The sequence below is a fragment of the Mus caroli genome, unplaced genomic scaffold (assembly GCF_978045245.1).
Source record: "Mus caroli unplaced genomic scaffold, Mus_caroli_1 scaffold_15, whole genome shotgun sequence".
Classification (NCBI taxonomy): Eukaryota; Metazoa; Chordata; class Mammalia; order Rodentia; family Muridae; genus Mus; species Mus caroli.
The window spans coordinates 116,338,622-116,356,456 of NW_028227270.1; the positions used below are offsets into that span (position 1 = coordinate 116,338,622).

The following is a 17,835-nucleotide window of genomic DNA, read 5'->3' on the forward strand; positions in this document are numbered from 1 at the left end:
CTTGGTACCATTATCTGAATGATACCAAGTCACAGGTAAAAGTAGCTCTTTAAATTCCTACCTTCCCTTTGGTATTGGTCAACCATTAAACAGGTAATGTCACTGGGTAACCATTAGACAGGTGTAAGTACTGTGTAATCATTAATCAGATAACAGCACTGTTTAGACAGTAGAGGAGGGTGTGCCTTTGGTTATCCATTAGCCAGGAAGCTGATTGACTGTTCCACAAAGGGTGCAGGAGCAGCAGAACCTGCTTAATCAGAAAAGTGATAAGCAATGAGTTCCAAACAGCAATGTGTGAAACTGAATGATGGCAACTTCATCCCTGCGCTGGGCTTTGGCACCTACAAACCAGAAGAGGTAAGAACAATGGTGCTGTGGTGAATGGGTCAAAAGAAAATGAACTGAGGGTGGGTGGAGGAGATGAAGCCATCAAGTCACTCACTTGCTATGTGACTCAGCGGGACTCAACTGGTTCTGTTTCTCTAGACTACTGTAAAGGATAGAAGATAGTTTGACTTTGCTCTGTATCAAGGTCTAATTACATCATCACTTTCCAATAATTTCAATAACTGGTCTTGGCTTGCTAGAAGAATCAGTTACCAGTCCACAATACCATCAGCTTCCTTGATTCTATGCTAATGGCAGAGGAGAAAAGAGAGGTTCTTCTGTTTAGCTATGTATTTCAGGTATTTTCCCCCTATTAAATAATACAAGACTTAGAAAAATCAGCATGTTGAATGTTTGTATAAATGTCTTAGGACTATCACAGTTCTATGTAGAGAAGCTGTCAGTAAACTTCACAGTAAATGCTGCACTTGAGTTAAGTAAAGCCTCCACTTACAACTCTCAATTGTGGGGACTGAGGGGACACTGCAATGTGATGCTGGTGTAAATGGTAATGGTGACATGCTAGCTGGTCTTTACTACTGTACCTTAGGAGTGGAACACCATTGTCCAGAAGGTTCTCTGAAGTGAGGTGACCAAATAGGGCAATTTGCAAACCTTGAAGGAATTTCATATTTTAAAATCTTCCTTAAAGTCTCACAATTTTAAAATAAGTGAATTATTCCTTTAACTTTGAATTTGTAAATTTTTTCTCTAAGATTTACAAAGATATTTGTGGAGTAACAATGGCCAAACTGCCCTGAATGCAATTTACCTTCTTGTAAATATCCAAAGATCAAGAGTGAAGAAATATGGTGAGACTTGGATACTTTATAGGATAAAGTGGCATGCAAAAGGGAAAGCAGCAGCACTAGAGAGCTGGTCCAGTGGTTACGAGCATTTATTGCTCTTGCAGGGACCAGGGTTTGATTCCCAGCAGTCCCATGGTGGTTTATAACCATCAATAATTCCAATTCTAGTAATCCAACATGGGACTCCACGGACACTGCCTGCACATGATACGCAGACTTACATGAGAGCAAAACATTCGTACATGAAATTAATCCAAAATATTGTTTAGAAAAAGAAAAACAAGACAAGTGTCGAGAAGTCTCAGCCTGAGTAGGCCTGCAGCAAGGCAACCTGGGCAGGTTTCTGGGCTCAGTGCTGAGAATCACCATTTCACTTTTCATTGAGAAAGGAAATTCTTTTTTCTCTTCCTCTCTCGCTTTCTCTCCCTTCATCTATTCCTTCCTTCCTTTCTTTTTTATTTGTTTTGAGATAGGGTGGCTTGGAATTTGCTATGTAGAGCAGGCAGACTTTGAACTCAAAGAGATCTGCTTTCCTCTGCTTCTGGAACAGTGGTATTAATGGTAGGGCATCATATCCCACTCTGAAGTTTTTAATATAATTGGGAATCCTCTATTTTTTAACATATGAATTTTCATATATTGTTATACTTTGATGCAGAAAATAACTCAGTATTTCCTAGGAGTCTTTGCTAGAGAGAGATGCATAATTCAAAAGCAAATTTGTATTTCTTCTCTGTTTTGATCAAAGCACCCTTCTCCTGTTGTTGTAGCTGTGACCCCACTACATAAATTAAATTATAACAAGACTATTCCTATATACTCAGACCTGTAAACTTTTCCAGAATACTGGCTGAATGTGAGGTCTATTTCAGGTGCTCTGATGCAACTGATGGGCCATTGCTGTGTGGGTAAAGGTCATGGATATGAACTTCTGGTGATTGATTACCCAGTAAACACCCAGTGAAAATAACTTGACACTTACTGCCCCAAATGCTCACCTGAGATCTCATAACCTGCAATATAGGAAAAGGATGACTCTCCTGAAATCACACTTGTGTATTTGATCTCCACAATTTCTGCTGTAGGTTCTGCTGGTTTACAGGTGACAAGATTAAGCACTAAAGCTGTATGAGAATGACCTGGAAATCTATAATTCCTTCAACTTCAAGAAACTGATAATCAGATCCATTTATGCCACTTTCTTCTGTGTCTTTAACTACTTCCCTTTGTTATTTCTCCAGGTTACTGAAAATAAGCCACTGGAGGCTACCCATTTAGCTCTAGAGGCTGGGTTCCGCCATATTGATACTGCTTATGTGTACCAAACTGAAAATCATGTAGGGCAGGCTATTCGAAGCAAGATTGCAGCTGGCCTTGTGAAAAGAGAAGACATATTCCTCACTACAAAGGTATTGTGTGTATGGTGCTTAGGTGTACAGATTAGTTGAAATGTAATATAAGCAAGCAAACACTCACTTAATTGGATCATTAGGTGGTAAAATATACATTCAGGTTCAACCCTTAGTTGCATATAATTCATAGATGAGTTCCAGCACGAAAAGCCAAAATGATTATGACTTCCTACTGTCTACAAATGCATAGTTCAAAGTTCTTTATTTTTCTAAGCCTCGATTATATTGTATCATGGGCAGTGAGTTCAGGTAAACTATGAAATTGTAGCTTCTATATCTCCTAGATAGCTTTCTAATCTGTTATATTCCAAAAACTAATTTTTACCTTTAAGTATCATATAGCAGTAAAAAGCAACCTTCATATTAAAGATCGGTTAAAGTGAATGTACTTGTGTCCATCACAGATTAGAATATTCACATGGTGTTCAATGATGTAAGCTTCCAATTCTTCTTTAATTGAAGAAATGATTGAATAATTAGAATAATAATTAGTTTCTGATCTCTTTACAATATAATCCAGGGGCTGAATATTATTACTAGTTGATGAGAGTTTTATCTTTTGAGAAAATTTCTTTCAGTTTTAAAAGATTGAAAGCATTTTATAATGATGTTCATGTGTATGCCACATTAATGGAAGCCACAAATGAAATAAAGACAATTTTATTTATTAGTACTTTCTAAATAGTACAAAATGTGCCAGTACTATGTAACGTAAAGCCTCCATATGTGAATGATTTACTAATCCAGGATTTTTTCCATTCTTTCATGTAAGTAGCTTTGGTGCACTTTCCATAGGCCAGAGCTGGTTCGCTCTAACTTGGAGAAATCATTGAAAAACCTGCAGCTGGATTATGCTGACCTCTATATTATACATTATCCAATGCAAATGAAGGTAATCAATTTAATGACCAGACTTAATCAACTTTGACAAGGGTGGGGCTATTATTTTCCACAATGATCAAGATAAGTTTATATTATATTTTCCTGTAAACTCAATTGCTATGTTCTGTATTCTATACAAAGTAATTATACACAAAATAGTAAAATGGGAAGGCCAAGTAATTGCTAGAATTTTAGATTTAAAACTAATCTTGCATTAGTACATATTTGGATTTAATTCAGCTTTTCTTTGTGGCATTGAGGCAGCTCAAGTTTCTGGGTTATTACCTCCTTATAGCATCTTTGAGTTTACTATCATCAAAATTAGTCTCGAATATACCCCTAATTTACCATCCTTAGTGGATATAGTTGCCTTTTGCCCAAATAAACTCAGATAGAAAAAGACAACTGATTGGCATAGGTCATGACTCAATTTCATTATTGCTGGAGATCAAGTTTGTATGACTACTGAGTTTCTCAGTGATAGAAAAATATCACAGCAGAAAGTTACTGGTCCATCTGGTACAAAGTTGAGAAGTCCTCTGAGCTGGGAGTGAGGATTATACAAATGCCAGAAAAAGAGACTCAGAGGCAAAGGTTAGAAATTGGGAGGACTGTTTAGTCAGCACTGTAGCAGTCCCAAGTTTAATTCTCTTAGGTTTTATATACTTTATAGTATTGTGGGATACAATGTCATAAGCCGACAAATACAATGGCTGGTGTAATTTGATATCTGTTCTCATCTGGAGGCCTCCCTATTCCTCCATGCTCCTTCCTCCAAGATTAACAGAACATTCAGCCCCTAGCCTTGGATATCAAATGTATGTCCTCTTATCGTTCCATGTGTCAGCAGTCAAGGAAATCTGCAAGTAGACCTTGGCCTGACTTGACTCTGCCTGACAGGAAGAATTTCACAGATGCAGGCAAAATGGCTCCCAACACAGAAGTATCAATAAGACATGACAAAATAATAAATATCAGCTAGGAAGCCAAAGGTAGATCTGTGAGAACCCTGAATAATAATAATTAATAATAATAATAGATATGTAAAATTACATGATATATACAAGAGACTAGCTCAAGTACCCAAGAGTACTGCTTAAAATTTCACATGAAAATTGCTCTGTAAATATAAATACATAGCATGATGCTCCACTTAATGAATATTTAGTGTTCCAATTCTAGCTATTCCTATGAGACACTGTATTTACTCAGACCATCATGCAGACTATTTCTATTACAGCCAGGGGAAGATCTGTTTCCAGAAGATGAGCATGGAAAAACGTTATTTGACACAGTGGATATATGTGCCACATGGGAGGTGAGCAGTTGGAAGAGGGACAACAGAGGAGGTAAGGAAGGGAGCCTCTGGGGTACAGAAGGACATGGGAATGTGCCTCTGGGTGTAGGCATTCTTTATGTTTACAGAGTGTGTCATTGGAGTTCCTATGATATGACAGAGGGAAATGGAGTGAGTATTCAGGACAACAGGAATGACTGGATTCTGCTGTGATACCCACTGTGAACATCACTGCTTCTTAGCAAGGACCCAGGGATACTGTGTGGTTGTCACTTTCTTCCTCTGTTATCTTCAGTCTTTTGGTTTTGTCATGTTCAGCGTCAGGGATCATTCAGACAGTGTCTCCCTAGGATAACTTTTTCAATGTTAGTGTGAAGATGATCAAGTTCAGGGTCTTTCACACTGTGGCAAGGGCTCTGCCAATGAGCTATATGTGCAGAGTGGACACTGATCATTTAATGGCTCCATCTTGCATTTATTTTGATATAAATATGACTCTTTGCAACTCCTTCATTCCTAGGCCATGGAGAAGTGTAAGGATGCAGGATTGGTCAAGTCCATTGGTGTGTCCAACTTTAATAGCAGGCAGCTGGAGAAAATTCTGAATAAGCCTGGGCTCAAATACAAGCCTGTTTGCAACCAGGTGAGATCACTCATGTGCCTCTTTACCTCACATCCATTTCCTTATTTCTGTTTTGATGCCTCCAGTCTGGTTGCCCCTTCTTTAATTCCTCTTATTTTCATGGAAAGAAGATTATAAAATAAGTGACACTGTATCAAAACATTCTTAGAGATTCTAAAATAAAATATTGGATTATTAAAATGTGGAGATTTAAAGTATTCCTGGAAGCAGATGTCAGTAGGTGTATTTAAAGATCAAAGTAGACGTATCCTTAAGTTGGAAAACATATCTCCATATATATATGTATATATATATATATATATATATACACTATATATAGTACATATATATATATTGTATTTTTCATTACTTTTTTGTGGGACCCACATGAAGACCAAGCTTCATATCCATTATGTATCTGCAGGGGACCTAGTTCCAGGCCTTGTATGCTCTTTGGTTGATGGTTCAGTCTCTGGTAGGCACCAAGAGTCCAGCTTAGGTGCCATTTTTGGTCATTCTGTAGAGTCCCTATCCCTTCAGTGTCCCTCAATACTTCATTCAACTCTTTGACAAGACTTCGAAGATCTGTCTAATGTTTGGCTGAGGTTTTCTGCATCTGTTTTGGTTAGCTGCTTGGTGACCTCATTATGTAACATCTTAACACTTCGGGGAAGTAGTATGAGGAACATAGGAAACACTGAACACTGTTTTTAAAACTGCATCCAATATAAAAACAAAATACAAAATTTAAACCAATGAATAGTTGAATGTCATGGAGAATGTTCCTATAACACTTGTTTGAATTCTTAATTGATAATCTAAATGGCCTGAGAAACAAAAGTGTCTTTGTCTGTCACCAACTGTGGCAAAGTTACATGCATGTTCCTTTTTATCCATGGTGAAGTAGCTTCTTCATCCAGACAAGAATCAATTGTTCTTATACATACATGTGCTTTACATAAAGTATCAGTCTAATGTTAACAGATGGATTATGGTTGCTTTTAAGCCTAGGACCAGCAGGGTTTAGTGCAGAATTCTATCAGACATTCAAAGAAGACCTAACACCAATACTCTTCAAACTATTCCACAAAATAGAAACAGAAGGAACACTACCCAATTCATTCTATGAAGCCACAATTACACTTATACCTAAACCATACAAGGACCCAAAAAAGGAAAAGAATTTCAGACCAATTTCTCTTACGAATATCAATGCAAAAATACTCAATAAAATTCTTGCTAACCAAATCCAAGAATACATCAAAACAATCATCCATCATGATCAAGTAGGCTTTATTCCAGGGATGCAGGAATTGCTCAATATAGGGAAATCCATCAACATAATCCACTATATAAACAAACTCAAAAAAAAAAAAAAAAAACACATGATCATCTCACTAGATGCTGAGAAAGCATTTGACAAAATTCAACATCCCTTCATGGTAAAAGTTTTAGAAAGATCAGGAATTCAAGGCCCATACCTAAACATAATAAAAGCAATATGAAGCAAGCCAGTAGCCAACATCAAACTAAATGGAGAGAAACTTGAAGCACTCTAGCTAAAATCAGGGACTAGACAAGGCTGCCCACTCTCTCCCTACCTATTAAATGTAGTACTCAAAGTCCTAGTCAGAGCAATTAGACAACAAAAGGAGGTCAAACGGATACAAATTGGAAAGGAAGAAGTCAAAATATCACTATTTGCAGATGATATGATAGTATACTTAAATGACCCCAAAAATTCCACCAGAGAACTTGTAAACCTGCTAAACAACTTCAGCAAAGTGGCAGGACATAAAATTAATTAAAAAAAATCAGTAGCCTTCTACATAAAGGATAAACAGGCTGAGAAAGAAATAAGGAAATGACACTCTTCACAATAGTCACAAATACTATAAAATACCTTGGTGTGACTCTAACTAAGCAAGTGAAAGATTTGTATGATAACAACTCCAAGTCTCTCAAGAAAGAAATCAAAGAAGATCTCAGAAGATGGAAAGATCTGATATGGTCATGGATTGGCAGGATTAATATAGTAAAAATGGAATCTTGCCAAAAGCAACCTACAAATTCAATGCAATCCCCATCAAAATTCCAAGTCAATTCTTCATAGAGTTAGAAAGAGCAATTTGCAAGTTCATTTGGAATAACAAAAAACCCAAGTTAGTAAAAACTATTCTCAACAATAAAAGAACTTCTGGGGGAATCACCATCCTTGATATCAAGCTATATTAAAGAGCAATAGTGATAAATACTGTATGGTATTGGTACAGAGACAAAGAGGAAGATCAATGGAATAGAATTGAAGACCCAGAAATAAACCCAAACACCTATGTTCACTTGATATTTGACAAAGGAGCTAAAACCATACAGTGGAAAAAAGACAGCATTTTTAACAAATGGTGCTGGTTCAACTGGTGGTAAGCATGTAGAAAAACACAAATCGACCAATTCATATCTCCTTGTTCAAAGCTCAAGTCCTAGTGATTTAAGGACCTCCTCATAAAGCCAGATGGACTGAAACTTATAGAGGAGAAAGTGGAGAAAAGCCTCAAACACATGGGTACAGGGGAAATTTTCCTGAACAGAACACCAATGGCTTATGCTCTAAGTTCAAGAATAGATAAATGAGATCTCATAAAATTGCAAAGCTTCGTAAGGCAAAGGACACTGTCAATAGGACAAAATGGCAACCAACAGATTGGGAAAAGATCATTTCCAATCCTACATTCTATAGAGAGCTAATATCCAAAGGGCTTGAGTTCCAACAAAGAACTCAAGAAGTTAGACTCCAGAGAACCAAATAACCCTATATAAAATGGGGTACAGGGCTAAACAAAGAATTTTCAACTGAGGAATATCGAATAGCCAAGAAGCACCTAAAGAAATGTTCAACATCCTTAGTCATCATGAAAATGCAAATCAAAACAACCCTAAGATTCTGACTCACACCAGTAAGAATGGCTAAGATCAAAAACTTAGGTGACAGCAGAAGCTGGTGAGGATGTGGAGAAAGAAGAACACTCCTCAATTGCTAGTGGGATTGCAAACTAGTACAACCACTCCAGAAATCAGTCTGGTGGTTCCTCAGAAAATTTTCATTACTTTTTAATTAAGTAAAATGAGAATAAATTTATTTTTGTAATATATATCAAATATACATTTTATATTTATTATGTATGTTATTTTAATTATAGTTATAATAATATAAAATATTTAATTCTAATTATAAAAATAAGACATGCACTATATAAGATATATAATGATGTAGTAAATAAAAATTAAATGTAAAACATAGAAATATAAGTATTTTCCTTAATTTTTAAAGTAACATTTGTGTGTATGTGCTCATGATTGTATGTATGTATGTGTGTGTGTGTGTGTGTGTGTGTACATATGTTATGGTGCATATGTGGAAAACAGAAGATAATATGTGTGTCTCATGGAGCAAACTCAGTTCTAGCTTAGCAGCAAAGATCTTAAGCTACTGCACAATGTCCCTGACCCTATTATTGCAATATTCTTATGAACTTGTTCAAAGCAGGTTCTTTGATTTTTCTCACCTTCAGAGAGCTTAGAAAGATCCCCCAAGAATGAAGATGTTCTCAGACGTTGTTAGATTTGTGGTTAGAGACGTTGCAATAGTTCTCTTACATAATCTGAATCTCCTATATTTAAATTTCTCAATTTCTGGAGACATCTTCAAGCCAACACTAGACTTTCTGTTTGTAATTTGCAAAACAGAATTAATCTCCAAGGTGTGGTTCATAGAACTGGATTATCACAGGAAAATTATTTTGTGTCATATTAGTAATATAGACAAGAAATTAAGTTTTAAAGACACAGATTACACTATATTGATAATCTAAATAGGTTACATTTCCTTTTTCAGGTACTTGTCTTTAATGTTTCTCTGTTACATTAACATTAGCATCTCATATAATCATATATCTTTGCCCATCTACAGGTGGAATGCCATCTCTACTTGAACCAGAGGAAGCTGTTGAACTACTGCAAGTCAAAGGACATTGTTCTAGTTGCCTACTGTGCTCTTGGATCTCAACGACCTAAGCGATGGTAAGCAAGGCAATAGGGAGTTTACTTCAAACACCAGTGCTGGTGCAGTCTTTCCGGTACTATCAACTCAGTTTCCAGAAGCTCAGTCTGAACTGGCTTAGAGAGAGGGCAGAATTTGCATTTTTAGGAGACTTCAACGATTGAAATGTTGCTGGTCCAAGGACTCCTTTGAAGACCCCTAGTTTTGAGTAGGTACCCTATGAGTTCAGAAGCCTCCTAAAGATTCCCAACCTTTGAAGCTAAATATTTCTGCCTTTTCTTCCAGGGTAGACCCAAGCTCTCCAGTTCTCTTGAATGATCCAGTTCTTTGTGACATAGCAAAAAAGCACAAGCGAAGTCCAGCTCAGATTGCCCTTCGCTATCATCTCCAACGTGGAATTGTGGTTCTTGCCCAAAGTTACAAAGAGAATGAGATAAAAGAGAACATACAGGTGACCAGAGAGGCTGCAGACATTGGCCTCCTACATGCTATCTCACTATCTTGCCTCTATTTCTCTGAAATCTCTCAGGGCATTTTTTTTTTGAGTCAATCTCTTAGCATTGCTTAACCATGTGAGACTTCATTTGCATTCAGAAGTGCTCTGTACTAAACACAAATGTCAAGTTAACTTGATAGAATTAGTTTTAGAGAGAGCACAGAGATTTAGGATTCAGCATGAAGTCAGCCATGCACTTGTGAACAGCTCCTTTGCAAGGATCTCTTTATTGCCTGCTGAAATGAGAGTGTAAGTTTGGATAGATATTTTGATATGACACTCTTTGATGCTTTATTTTGTACTTGACCTGCATAGTCACATATTTTGTTTGATTTTGTTTATTCATTTTTAAGTTTATGTGTATAAATGTTTTGGCTGAATATATGTACATGTACCATACACATTCCTGGTACCTACAGAGGCCAGAAAAATGGTATCATATGCCCCAGAACTGGAGGTGTGGATGGTGGTGAGCGGCCCTATGGATACTAGGGATCAAACTTGCCCAAAAAGAGCAGCTAGTGCTCTAAGTTACCAAGCCATCTCTCCAGGCCTGTGCTCACACATTTTAATATGGTTGTATTTCTTTCTTTTGAGTTACTTCCCTAGCTAAGTGCATATGATTTTCTTGAAGACTTACCTATGCAGATGATCTTTTATTTTCAACTACAAGAACTATGTTGTACTATTACCTAAAGTAGTTGCAAAGTGAACAAGTTCCAACATAGAGCTTTAATATAAAGAGTCTTATTTAGTTCATTTGTCTATGATCTTAAATTCTTTTTTAGTTTGGCCTGAATACAGAGGCATATCTCTAGCTGGAATTCACTCAGATATGTTCATGAAACTGTTGTATATCTTTGCAAGATGATGAGGTCCATCTACCTCAGGATTCAGTTTGTCTCTTAACTGATGTTCTTTAACTTCAAATAATTTTCATTCAGTAGCCAAATGGCATAGGCTTCACCTCTCCACATGTTCTCCTTCAAGTCACTGAGTAGATATTTGCAAAGATTTTAAACTTAGGCAAATAATTATTATTATATCATTTTCTCCTACTAGTTTGTAGAGGTTAATGCAAGCTATAAAGCATTAAGAGCTGGGAGATAGCTCAGTGCTAAAACACTTGCCTAGCAACCATGGGACTGATTCTCCAGAACTTTCATAAGATTCCAAGTGGGTGTGGTGCTCTCCTCTATCTCCAGCCTTGTAGGCAGACAGGGGATCCCCAGAATAATCCAGCTAGTGAAAATAGCCATATTGGTGAGCTCTGATCTGATGGAGAGACCCTCCCCTAGGTAATGAAGTACAATTGCTAAGAGGATGAAGCCTGATATAAACCTCAGGTTTGCACACATACACACACACACACACACACACACACACACACACACACACACACACACACACATATGCAAACAATAATAAACATATACATTCATACATATGTCCATTCATTCACTCAATATATATATTCATGAGCTAAAGCTCTTCTTTTTATTGTGATTATTCCTTTACTTTGTGGTTAAATATCATGTTCTTTCTTCATTAAGAATAGAATGCTATATGCCTTTTTTTGTTGTTTACAAATGTGTTCCAAACTCTTCTTTAATGGAAGTACAATTTATGAAGTCATGTAAAGTAAAAATTCAAAAAACACTTAAATAATTTTCTAAGTGTCTATGTGGTGTTGCCTGCAAGAATACTTATATCCATGGATTTTCTCTGTCTTATTTATACTCACCCTTTCTCAAATTATGTTGGAATATCAGTCTTGCTGAACAAAGTGACAATCATTTTGATCTACCTTCTTGTATTTAAAAATAGGACAAATTACTTCAACAGTATGGATGTTTAAACAAGACCTAGATAAGAACAGTACCAAAAGTCACTCCTACATGTGGGCAGAGCTCTCATGAAGGGGCATCCTTAGAGAGCTGCAGGCAATTAAAGTTTTCTAAGAGTCTAAGAGCAAAAGAATGTCTTGCTTAAGATAAGCTCCTTAATTGCTCATTCAGTACCAACTAGTTAGACATTGAATCACATATATACAAGCAACACTAAGTGTTGCAGCCCACCAGCGGCTCACATGTCTGGGTTTCTAACCTGGGAGGCATCCTGGAATCTGGAAGAGAAGAGGGAGCTAGGCAGCGCCAGAGAGACGGAACCAAGACAACCATCTGATCAAGGTTCAATTTTACTATTCCAGACACTGGGTTATGAAGCAGGGGAAGGGGCCCATTCCCGCCAAATCATCCTGGGAGTCCAGTTGCAGGTGACCACGTGTTTGGCTCCGAAACAGCTAGGCAGCAGGCAGCAGCAGTGGGAGTGGCAGAACAATAGGATGGCAGGCTCCACCCCCATGCTCTCTTCCTGCCAACAGTGAAACCTGAGCAGCTAGGTTTCAGGCTGGGGGGGGGGGGGGGGAGAGAAGGTTACAACTAAGTAGATTCAGCAGGCTGTGTTTGTGAGTGTGAGTATTGGTGTGTGTGTGTGTAGTGATAATTGAACAAAAGAGAACATGAATATGAGAGAGATCTAGAGAGGACGAGAAAGGGGGTGGCAAAATGACATAATTATATTTTAAATTAAGAATAAAAATATGATTCTCTGAGCAGATAATTCATACTGATGTATATATGATTTCCATAATTTACTATTGTTTACCTTGATTATATCTTTCAGTGTTTAGATAGACCTTTCAGTCTTTAGGTATGCACTAAATTTGTCCATCAGTTGAGAAAACCTGATGTTTTGAATTAGTGAGAAATTTAATATTTAACTATTGTTGGAGTTTTCAATTTTAGGTGGCTTTCTAAATATATTTTAAATAACTTTTATACTGTTTTTCTATTAGGGAATTTGTGGGTATTGTTAAGTTTATTGATAGAAAAGTGGTTCTATTTATCATCTCTTAATAATTTATTCTCAGTTCTTTTGATGTTTTTTTAAATCTAAAGAAAAGTTGACTCACTGATTTTTACTAGATGGATCAGTTGTTAGACTGTTCACATTTTAAGCTCTTTCCCCTCCCTTCTTCCCTCCTTTCTTCCCTCTTTTTCTCTCTCTCTACCTTCATCCTTCTCCCTTCCCCCTTCCATTTTCCTTCCCTCTCTTCCTACCTTCCTCTGTTCTATTTACATATCCCTATTTTTAGAGAAAAAAATACTAAAGTATATTTTATTTTTATGGAAAGTATCCTCTACAAGTCAAATCCTTTGTTCTTTGGAATTGATAAAATTAATACTTTCCTAATTCTTGGATTAAATTGTGTTGTAAAGAAAATTGTTACTATTTTGACAGTTCATTATGTGGGATATAGAAAGCTACTTATATTCACATAAATATTTGAATTATATGGTTGGAAATTTATTTTGGCTTGCTTGGAAACAATCTCTATGGTCTTTGAATAAAATCAAACTTGTATCTGCTGCAGGTCATTTTATCTATATTGTTCTGCTTCAACATATATGAAAAATTATTTCCTTGAACTTTTATCTGACATCCATTGACCACTTGAGTATCTTTATATCTTCCATATTTTTAGACCTTTTGTATATTAAAAATTGCCTTTCAGAATAAAATGTGATTCACTTGGGTTTTAAGATTTGCAAGTGTGCAGTGTCCTAAAGTGTTTCTATTTTTTCAATAGGTATTTGAATTTGAGCTGCCTTCAGAGGATATGAAAATCCTAGATAGCCTGGACAGAAATTTAAGATATGCACCTGCTCCATTGTAAGTCACTCTGAAAAATAGGCTACAATTTATTTTAATTTATGTCTTTTCCTTTTCATGAATGCTAGTTCTGAAACAAAAAACTTCCTTAGTTTCTTGAAAGCTGCCATTAGGACAGTTATTTTAACAATTGCTTTTCCCATTTCTGAATTACAAATATGTTAATACTGAAGATAAAGTTTATGAAGAAAGAGATATAAAACCTAGGGAAAAATATTTAGTTGGAAAAAACCTCTCTCATTGATTAAGTTGATAGTCACTAAATGTGTTTCTTGGCAGGTTTAGGCACATCTTTTCCCACTGAGGCCATGGTTATATAATCTGATAGTTCTTACTTATTTCAAATAAAGACAAACATGGGATATGTAATCACTTTTTACTCATGGAGATTTTAATTCAAAAGAGAAATGAGTATAATAATGTTTAAAAGTGGTAAATAGTTTGCAAAGATGAGTATGTCCGGTATCATTGCTAAAAGAGTTTTTTTAATTAATAAAACAAAATATGATGAGATACAACACAAGTCAGAGAGTGGCAAGTCAGAGAGTGGCAAGCACTCGGGAATTCTGGCCACCTATTAAATAGTTTAGTAAGTAATTATTTTTGTCAATTTATGTTTTGTAATGGTGATAAAGCATAAAGATCTGCAAATTATATGATAGCCTTGCTCTTTTGACATTGATATCTATCTTATCAATGGCATTCTTTATCTGAATGTAACAGAATGTGTTGTATTTAACAGGTAGTGGATAAAAACAAATGAGTTAGTTAAATGAAAAGAGATTAGTACCTAAAAGCTGCATTATCCACTTATCTTGTAATGATTAATGTTCAGACTCACACTGAACAGGATATTCCCTTTATGTTTTTCCTGACTGACTGAAATGTGACCCAATCTTGCCTTCTGTGCTTTGGCAGACTGACTGTAGAAGCCAAACGAAAGGAGTATTTTGTGAATGTCTAGCTCTCTAGATCATTCTGATCTTGGCAAGGAAAATAATATGAAAAATTCAGTTATAATATTCTTAAAAGATTTCCTTCATAGTCAAGTTTATGAAAATAAAAATAGCATATTCCACAATTGGGCAAGAAAATGAAGTGGTCAAGTCTAATGATAACATCATAGATTTCTGCTTTTGTTAGCATAGAAATAAATCCAAGAATTAATGTTTTACATTTTTCTTTTCTTTTTTAGTGGAGAGGGTCACCCAGAATACCCCTTTTCTGATGAATTTTAGTGTAGAGACCTGTGTCATGACTTCTACACACAGCTCAAAGTCTCTTTATAAGGATTGTGGTGTGTGTGACATACCAGATGATGCAGATTCAACATGTGTCACTTCTGCTCACTCTGAGCTGCCTGAAAACCCTCCTTCAGCCAGAGCTGTGTCCACCAGTCCGGAACATAAGTCACTACATTTTCATCATTCTTTGACATTGTTGTAATACTTGTTATAAAGGTCTTTCAGGATTGTCAGTGTTCCTTGTGTTGTTTGTTTCCTTTTCAATGATTGAGACCAAAAAGTAACTTCTGTGGAACTCTGGGGAGAGAGTTTAGGAAATGATAACCTAAGGGGAATTAGTGGGGGGGAGACTCTTGGCTCTAGGGAGGTTGCAGTTATAGCAGGTATTTATGAGAGGGATCATCTGGCCTGTGACACATTGCATGTAGTCCATGGTTCTTAGTATGGAAGGTGAAGAGTTCTTGACTGACCAGTAGTGCCTGGCTTCCCTTACAGCATCTGCATAACAGAGTTCTGGATTGGGGAGTGAGACATTACTGAAACAGTATGGGCCAAAGAGGTGACAGGAGGGTTGAACAAGGCCCTGATCTTTGGGTATAGTGATATGTCGTTAAATTGAGTGGCCTGTCCTTCAAGAGAAATCGGAAGGAGGGTGGGGGTGATTCCTCAGCCTCCTCACCAACAGAGGAAGAGGAGGAGCAGAGGGAAATCAGTACCTGCAGCGATGAGGGCACTGCCCAAGAAAGGAAGACTGCTGCCACCCCTGACAGCCAGGAGCCCCAGGCCAAAGGTAGTGCTGCCTCTAAGGAAGGAGACACAGAAGAAGAGGCAGGGCCCCGGGCTGCAGAGCCATCCACTCCCTCGGGCCCAGAGCCACACCTGCCAGTGCTGAGCAAAATGAGTAGCTGGGTAGGGCAGGTGGGTGATCTCTAAACTGCAAAACTGTGCTGTCCTTGTGAGGTCACTGCCTGCACCTTGTGCCCTGGCTGCCTTCCTATGCCCAGAAAGGAAGGGGCTTGTTGCCCCCTCCCAGCCACGCTCCCTTTTCGCCCTCCTGTGGTCTCACTCTTAAGGCCATTTGGTCTCACTCTTAAGGCCAGTTGAAGATGGTCCCTTACGGTTTCTCAAGTTAGGTTAGTGATGTGAAATGCTCATGTCCCTACCTCCTTCTGGAACCCCATCCCTGGAGAAGGCAATTGCTGGGTTTCCAATTCTTTTCCAAGTTCGTTTTGTTTATCCTGCTTCACAACCCCCTGAGCCAGAAGTGGAGGCTTATACTCCCAAACCCTGAGTGTCCAGCCTTTTCCCTGTTGGATTCTTAGTCTCTTGTGCTGTGCCTAGTGGCACCCCAGGCTGGGGAGGACATTGCCCCTGTCTGGGTTTTTATAAATGTCTTACTCAAGCTCAAACCTCCAGCTGGTGAAATCAACCATGTCTCTGACCTGATTAGCAAGTGTTAGGCTTCAGGCAGGAGGGAGGTCTGTAATGTGAAACAACTTCTTGCTGTTCATTTTTTCCTCTCCCATTGTTGTAAATAACTTTAAATGCCCTAACCCCAGATTTGTACCTTTTTTTTTTCTAACTGCTAAAACCATTCTTCTACCCGAATTGACTGTAACATTTGGAACGAGTAAATGTCCCTTTTTAAAGGGACGTCGCTTTAGCAGAGTAAGAGTAGTTCAGTTTTCCCTGGTTCCCATGAACTATCTAGTCTCAGGTTCTAGGCTTCGTTAACCACCCAGGTTAATGGACGCTGTTTGTCTTCGTATGAGGTTGCTATCCCCTTCAGCTCATTCGGTCCTTCCCCTAACTCTTCTATAGGAGTCCCTGACCTCAGCCCAATGGTTGGCTATGAGTATCTACATCTGTTTCAGTATAGGTAGGAAAGGGTGGGGCAAGGGAAGGGGGCAGAATCAAGTATGGGAGGAGACAAGAGAGAAGCCCAGAGGGCTAGGAGAATGAATGGAAATATGCAACTTCAAGGGGGTGGGGGTGAACCTCTCAAAAGTCCCAGAGAACTGGGGTATGAAAGGCTTCCAGGACTCAATGGGTATGACCTTAGCTGAAATGCCCAAATGTAGAAACAAAATGTCTATCCAGTAAACAGACAGGGCTCTCAGTGGAGTAATGGGGTCACCAAGCTAGCTTCAAAATTTTTGACCCATAATTCTTCCTGACTAAAAGAAATACTGAGATAAAAATAGAGCAAAGATTAAAGGAAAGGCCATCCAGTGACACCTTCACCTTGGGATCCATCCCCTTGGTGGACACCAAACCCTGACATTATTACTGATGCCCAGCCTAGCATAGCTGTCTGTTCCAATTTTTATCCCCTTGATCTTTTGTTGTTTTTTTGCTTTAGCTAGAGCTTCACAGACTGTATTGAGTAGACAGGGAGTAGGTAGCCTTGTCTTGTCCCTGATTTTAGTGGGATTGCTCTACATTTCCATTCAATTTGATGTTGGCTATTAGCTTGCTGTTTTGGCTTTTCTTCTGTTTAAGTATGTGCCTTGTATCTTTGATCTCTCCAAGACTTTTAACCTGATAAGGTGTTAGATTTCACCATCTAATGAGATGATTGTATGATATTTTTTATCTGTATTTTTTGTTTGTTTGTTTGTTTGTTTGTTTGTTTATATAGTGGATTACGTTGATAGATTTAGAACCATCACTACTTGAAGACTACATGATCAAGGGTAAATCATTTTGATGTGATGTTTTTTTTTTAATTTTAATATTTTTTATTACATATTTTCCTCAATTACATTTCCAATGCTATCCCAAAAGTCCCCCATAGCGCCCCCCACTTCCCTACCCACCCATTCCCATTCTTTTGGCCCTGGCATTCCCCTATATTGAGGCATATAAAGTTTGCAAGTCCAATGGGCCTC

General features: G+C 37.7%; 1 protein-coding gene across 3 annotated transcripts in view; it reads left to right on the forward strand.

The window, feature by feature from the left end:
• Window positions 1–214: 214 nt before the first annotated feature.
• Window positions 215–17,835, forward strand: part of LOC110308618 (aldo-keto reductase family 1 member C1-like) — a 38,209-nt gene continuing 20,588 nt past the window's right edge. Inside the window, exons 1-9 of one of the 3 annotated variants that reach the window (XM_021181042.3) lie at window positions 215–360; window positions 2,441–2,608; window positions 3,387–3,503; window positions 4,734–4,811; window positions 5,311–5,433; window positions 9,380–9,489; window positions 9,755–9,920; window positions 13,618–13,700; window positions 14,896–15,177. In XM_021181042.3, the coding sequence (XP_021036701.2) occupies window positions 277–360; window positions 2,441–2,608; window positions 3,387–3,503; window positions 4,734–4,811; window positions 5,311–5,433; window positions 9,380–9,489; window positions 9,755–9,920; window positions 13,618–13,700; window positions 14,896–14,938 (972 nt within the window). In that variant the 5' untranslated portion in view covers window positions 215–276 and the 3' untranslated portion in view covers window positions 14,939–15,177. Of the gene's footprint in view, window positions 361–504; window positions 690–2,440; window positions 2,609–3,386; window positions 3,504–4,733; window positions 4,812–5,310; window positions 5,434–9,379; window positions 9,490–9,754; window positions 9,921–13,617; window positions 13,701–14,895; window positions 15,178–17,835 lie in introns of those variants that run through there. The other 2 variants (XM_029468247.2, XM_085831309.1) reach the window with 2 other exon arrangements.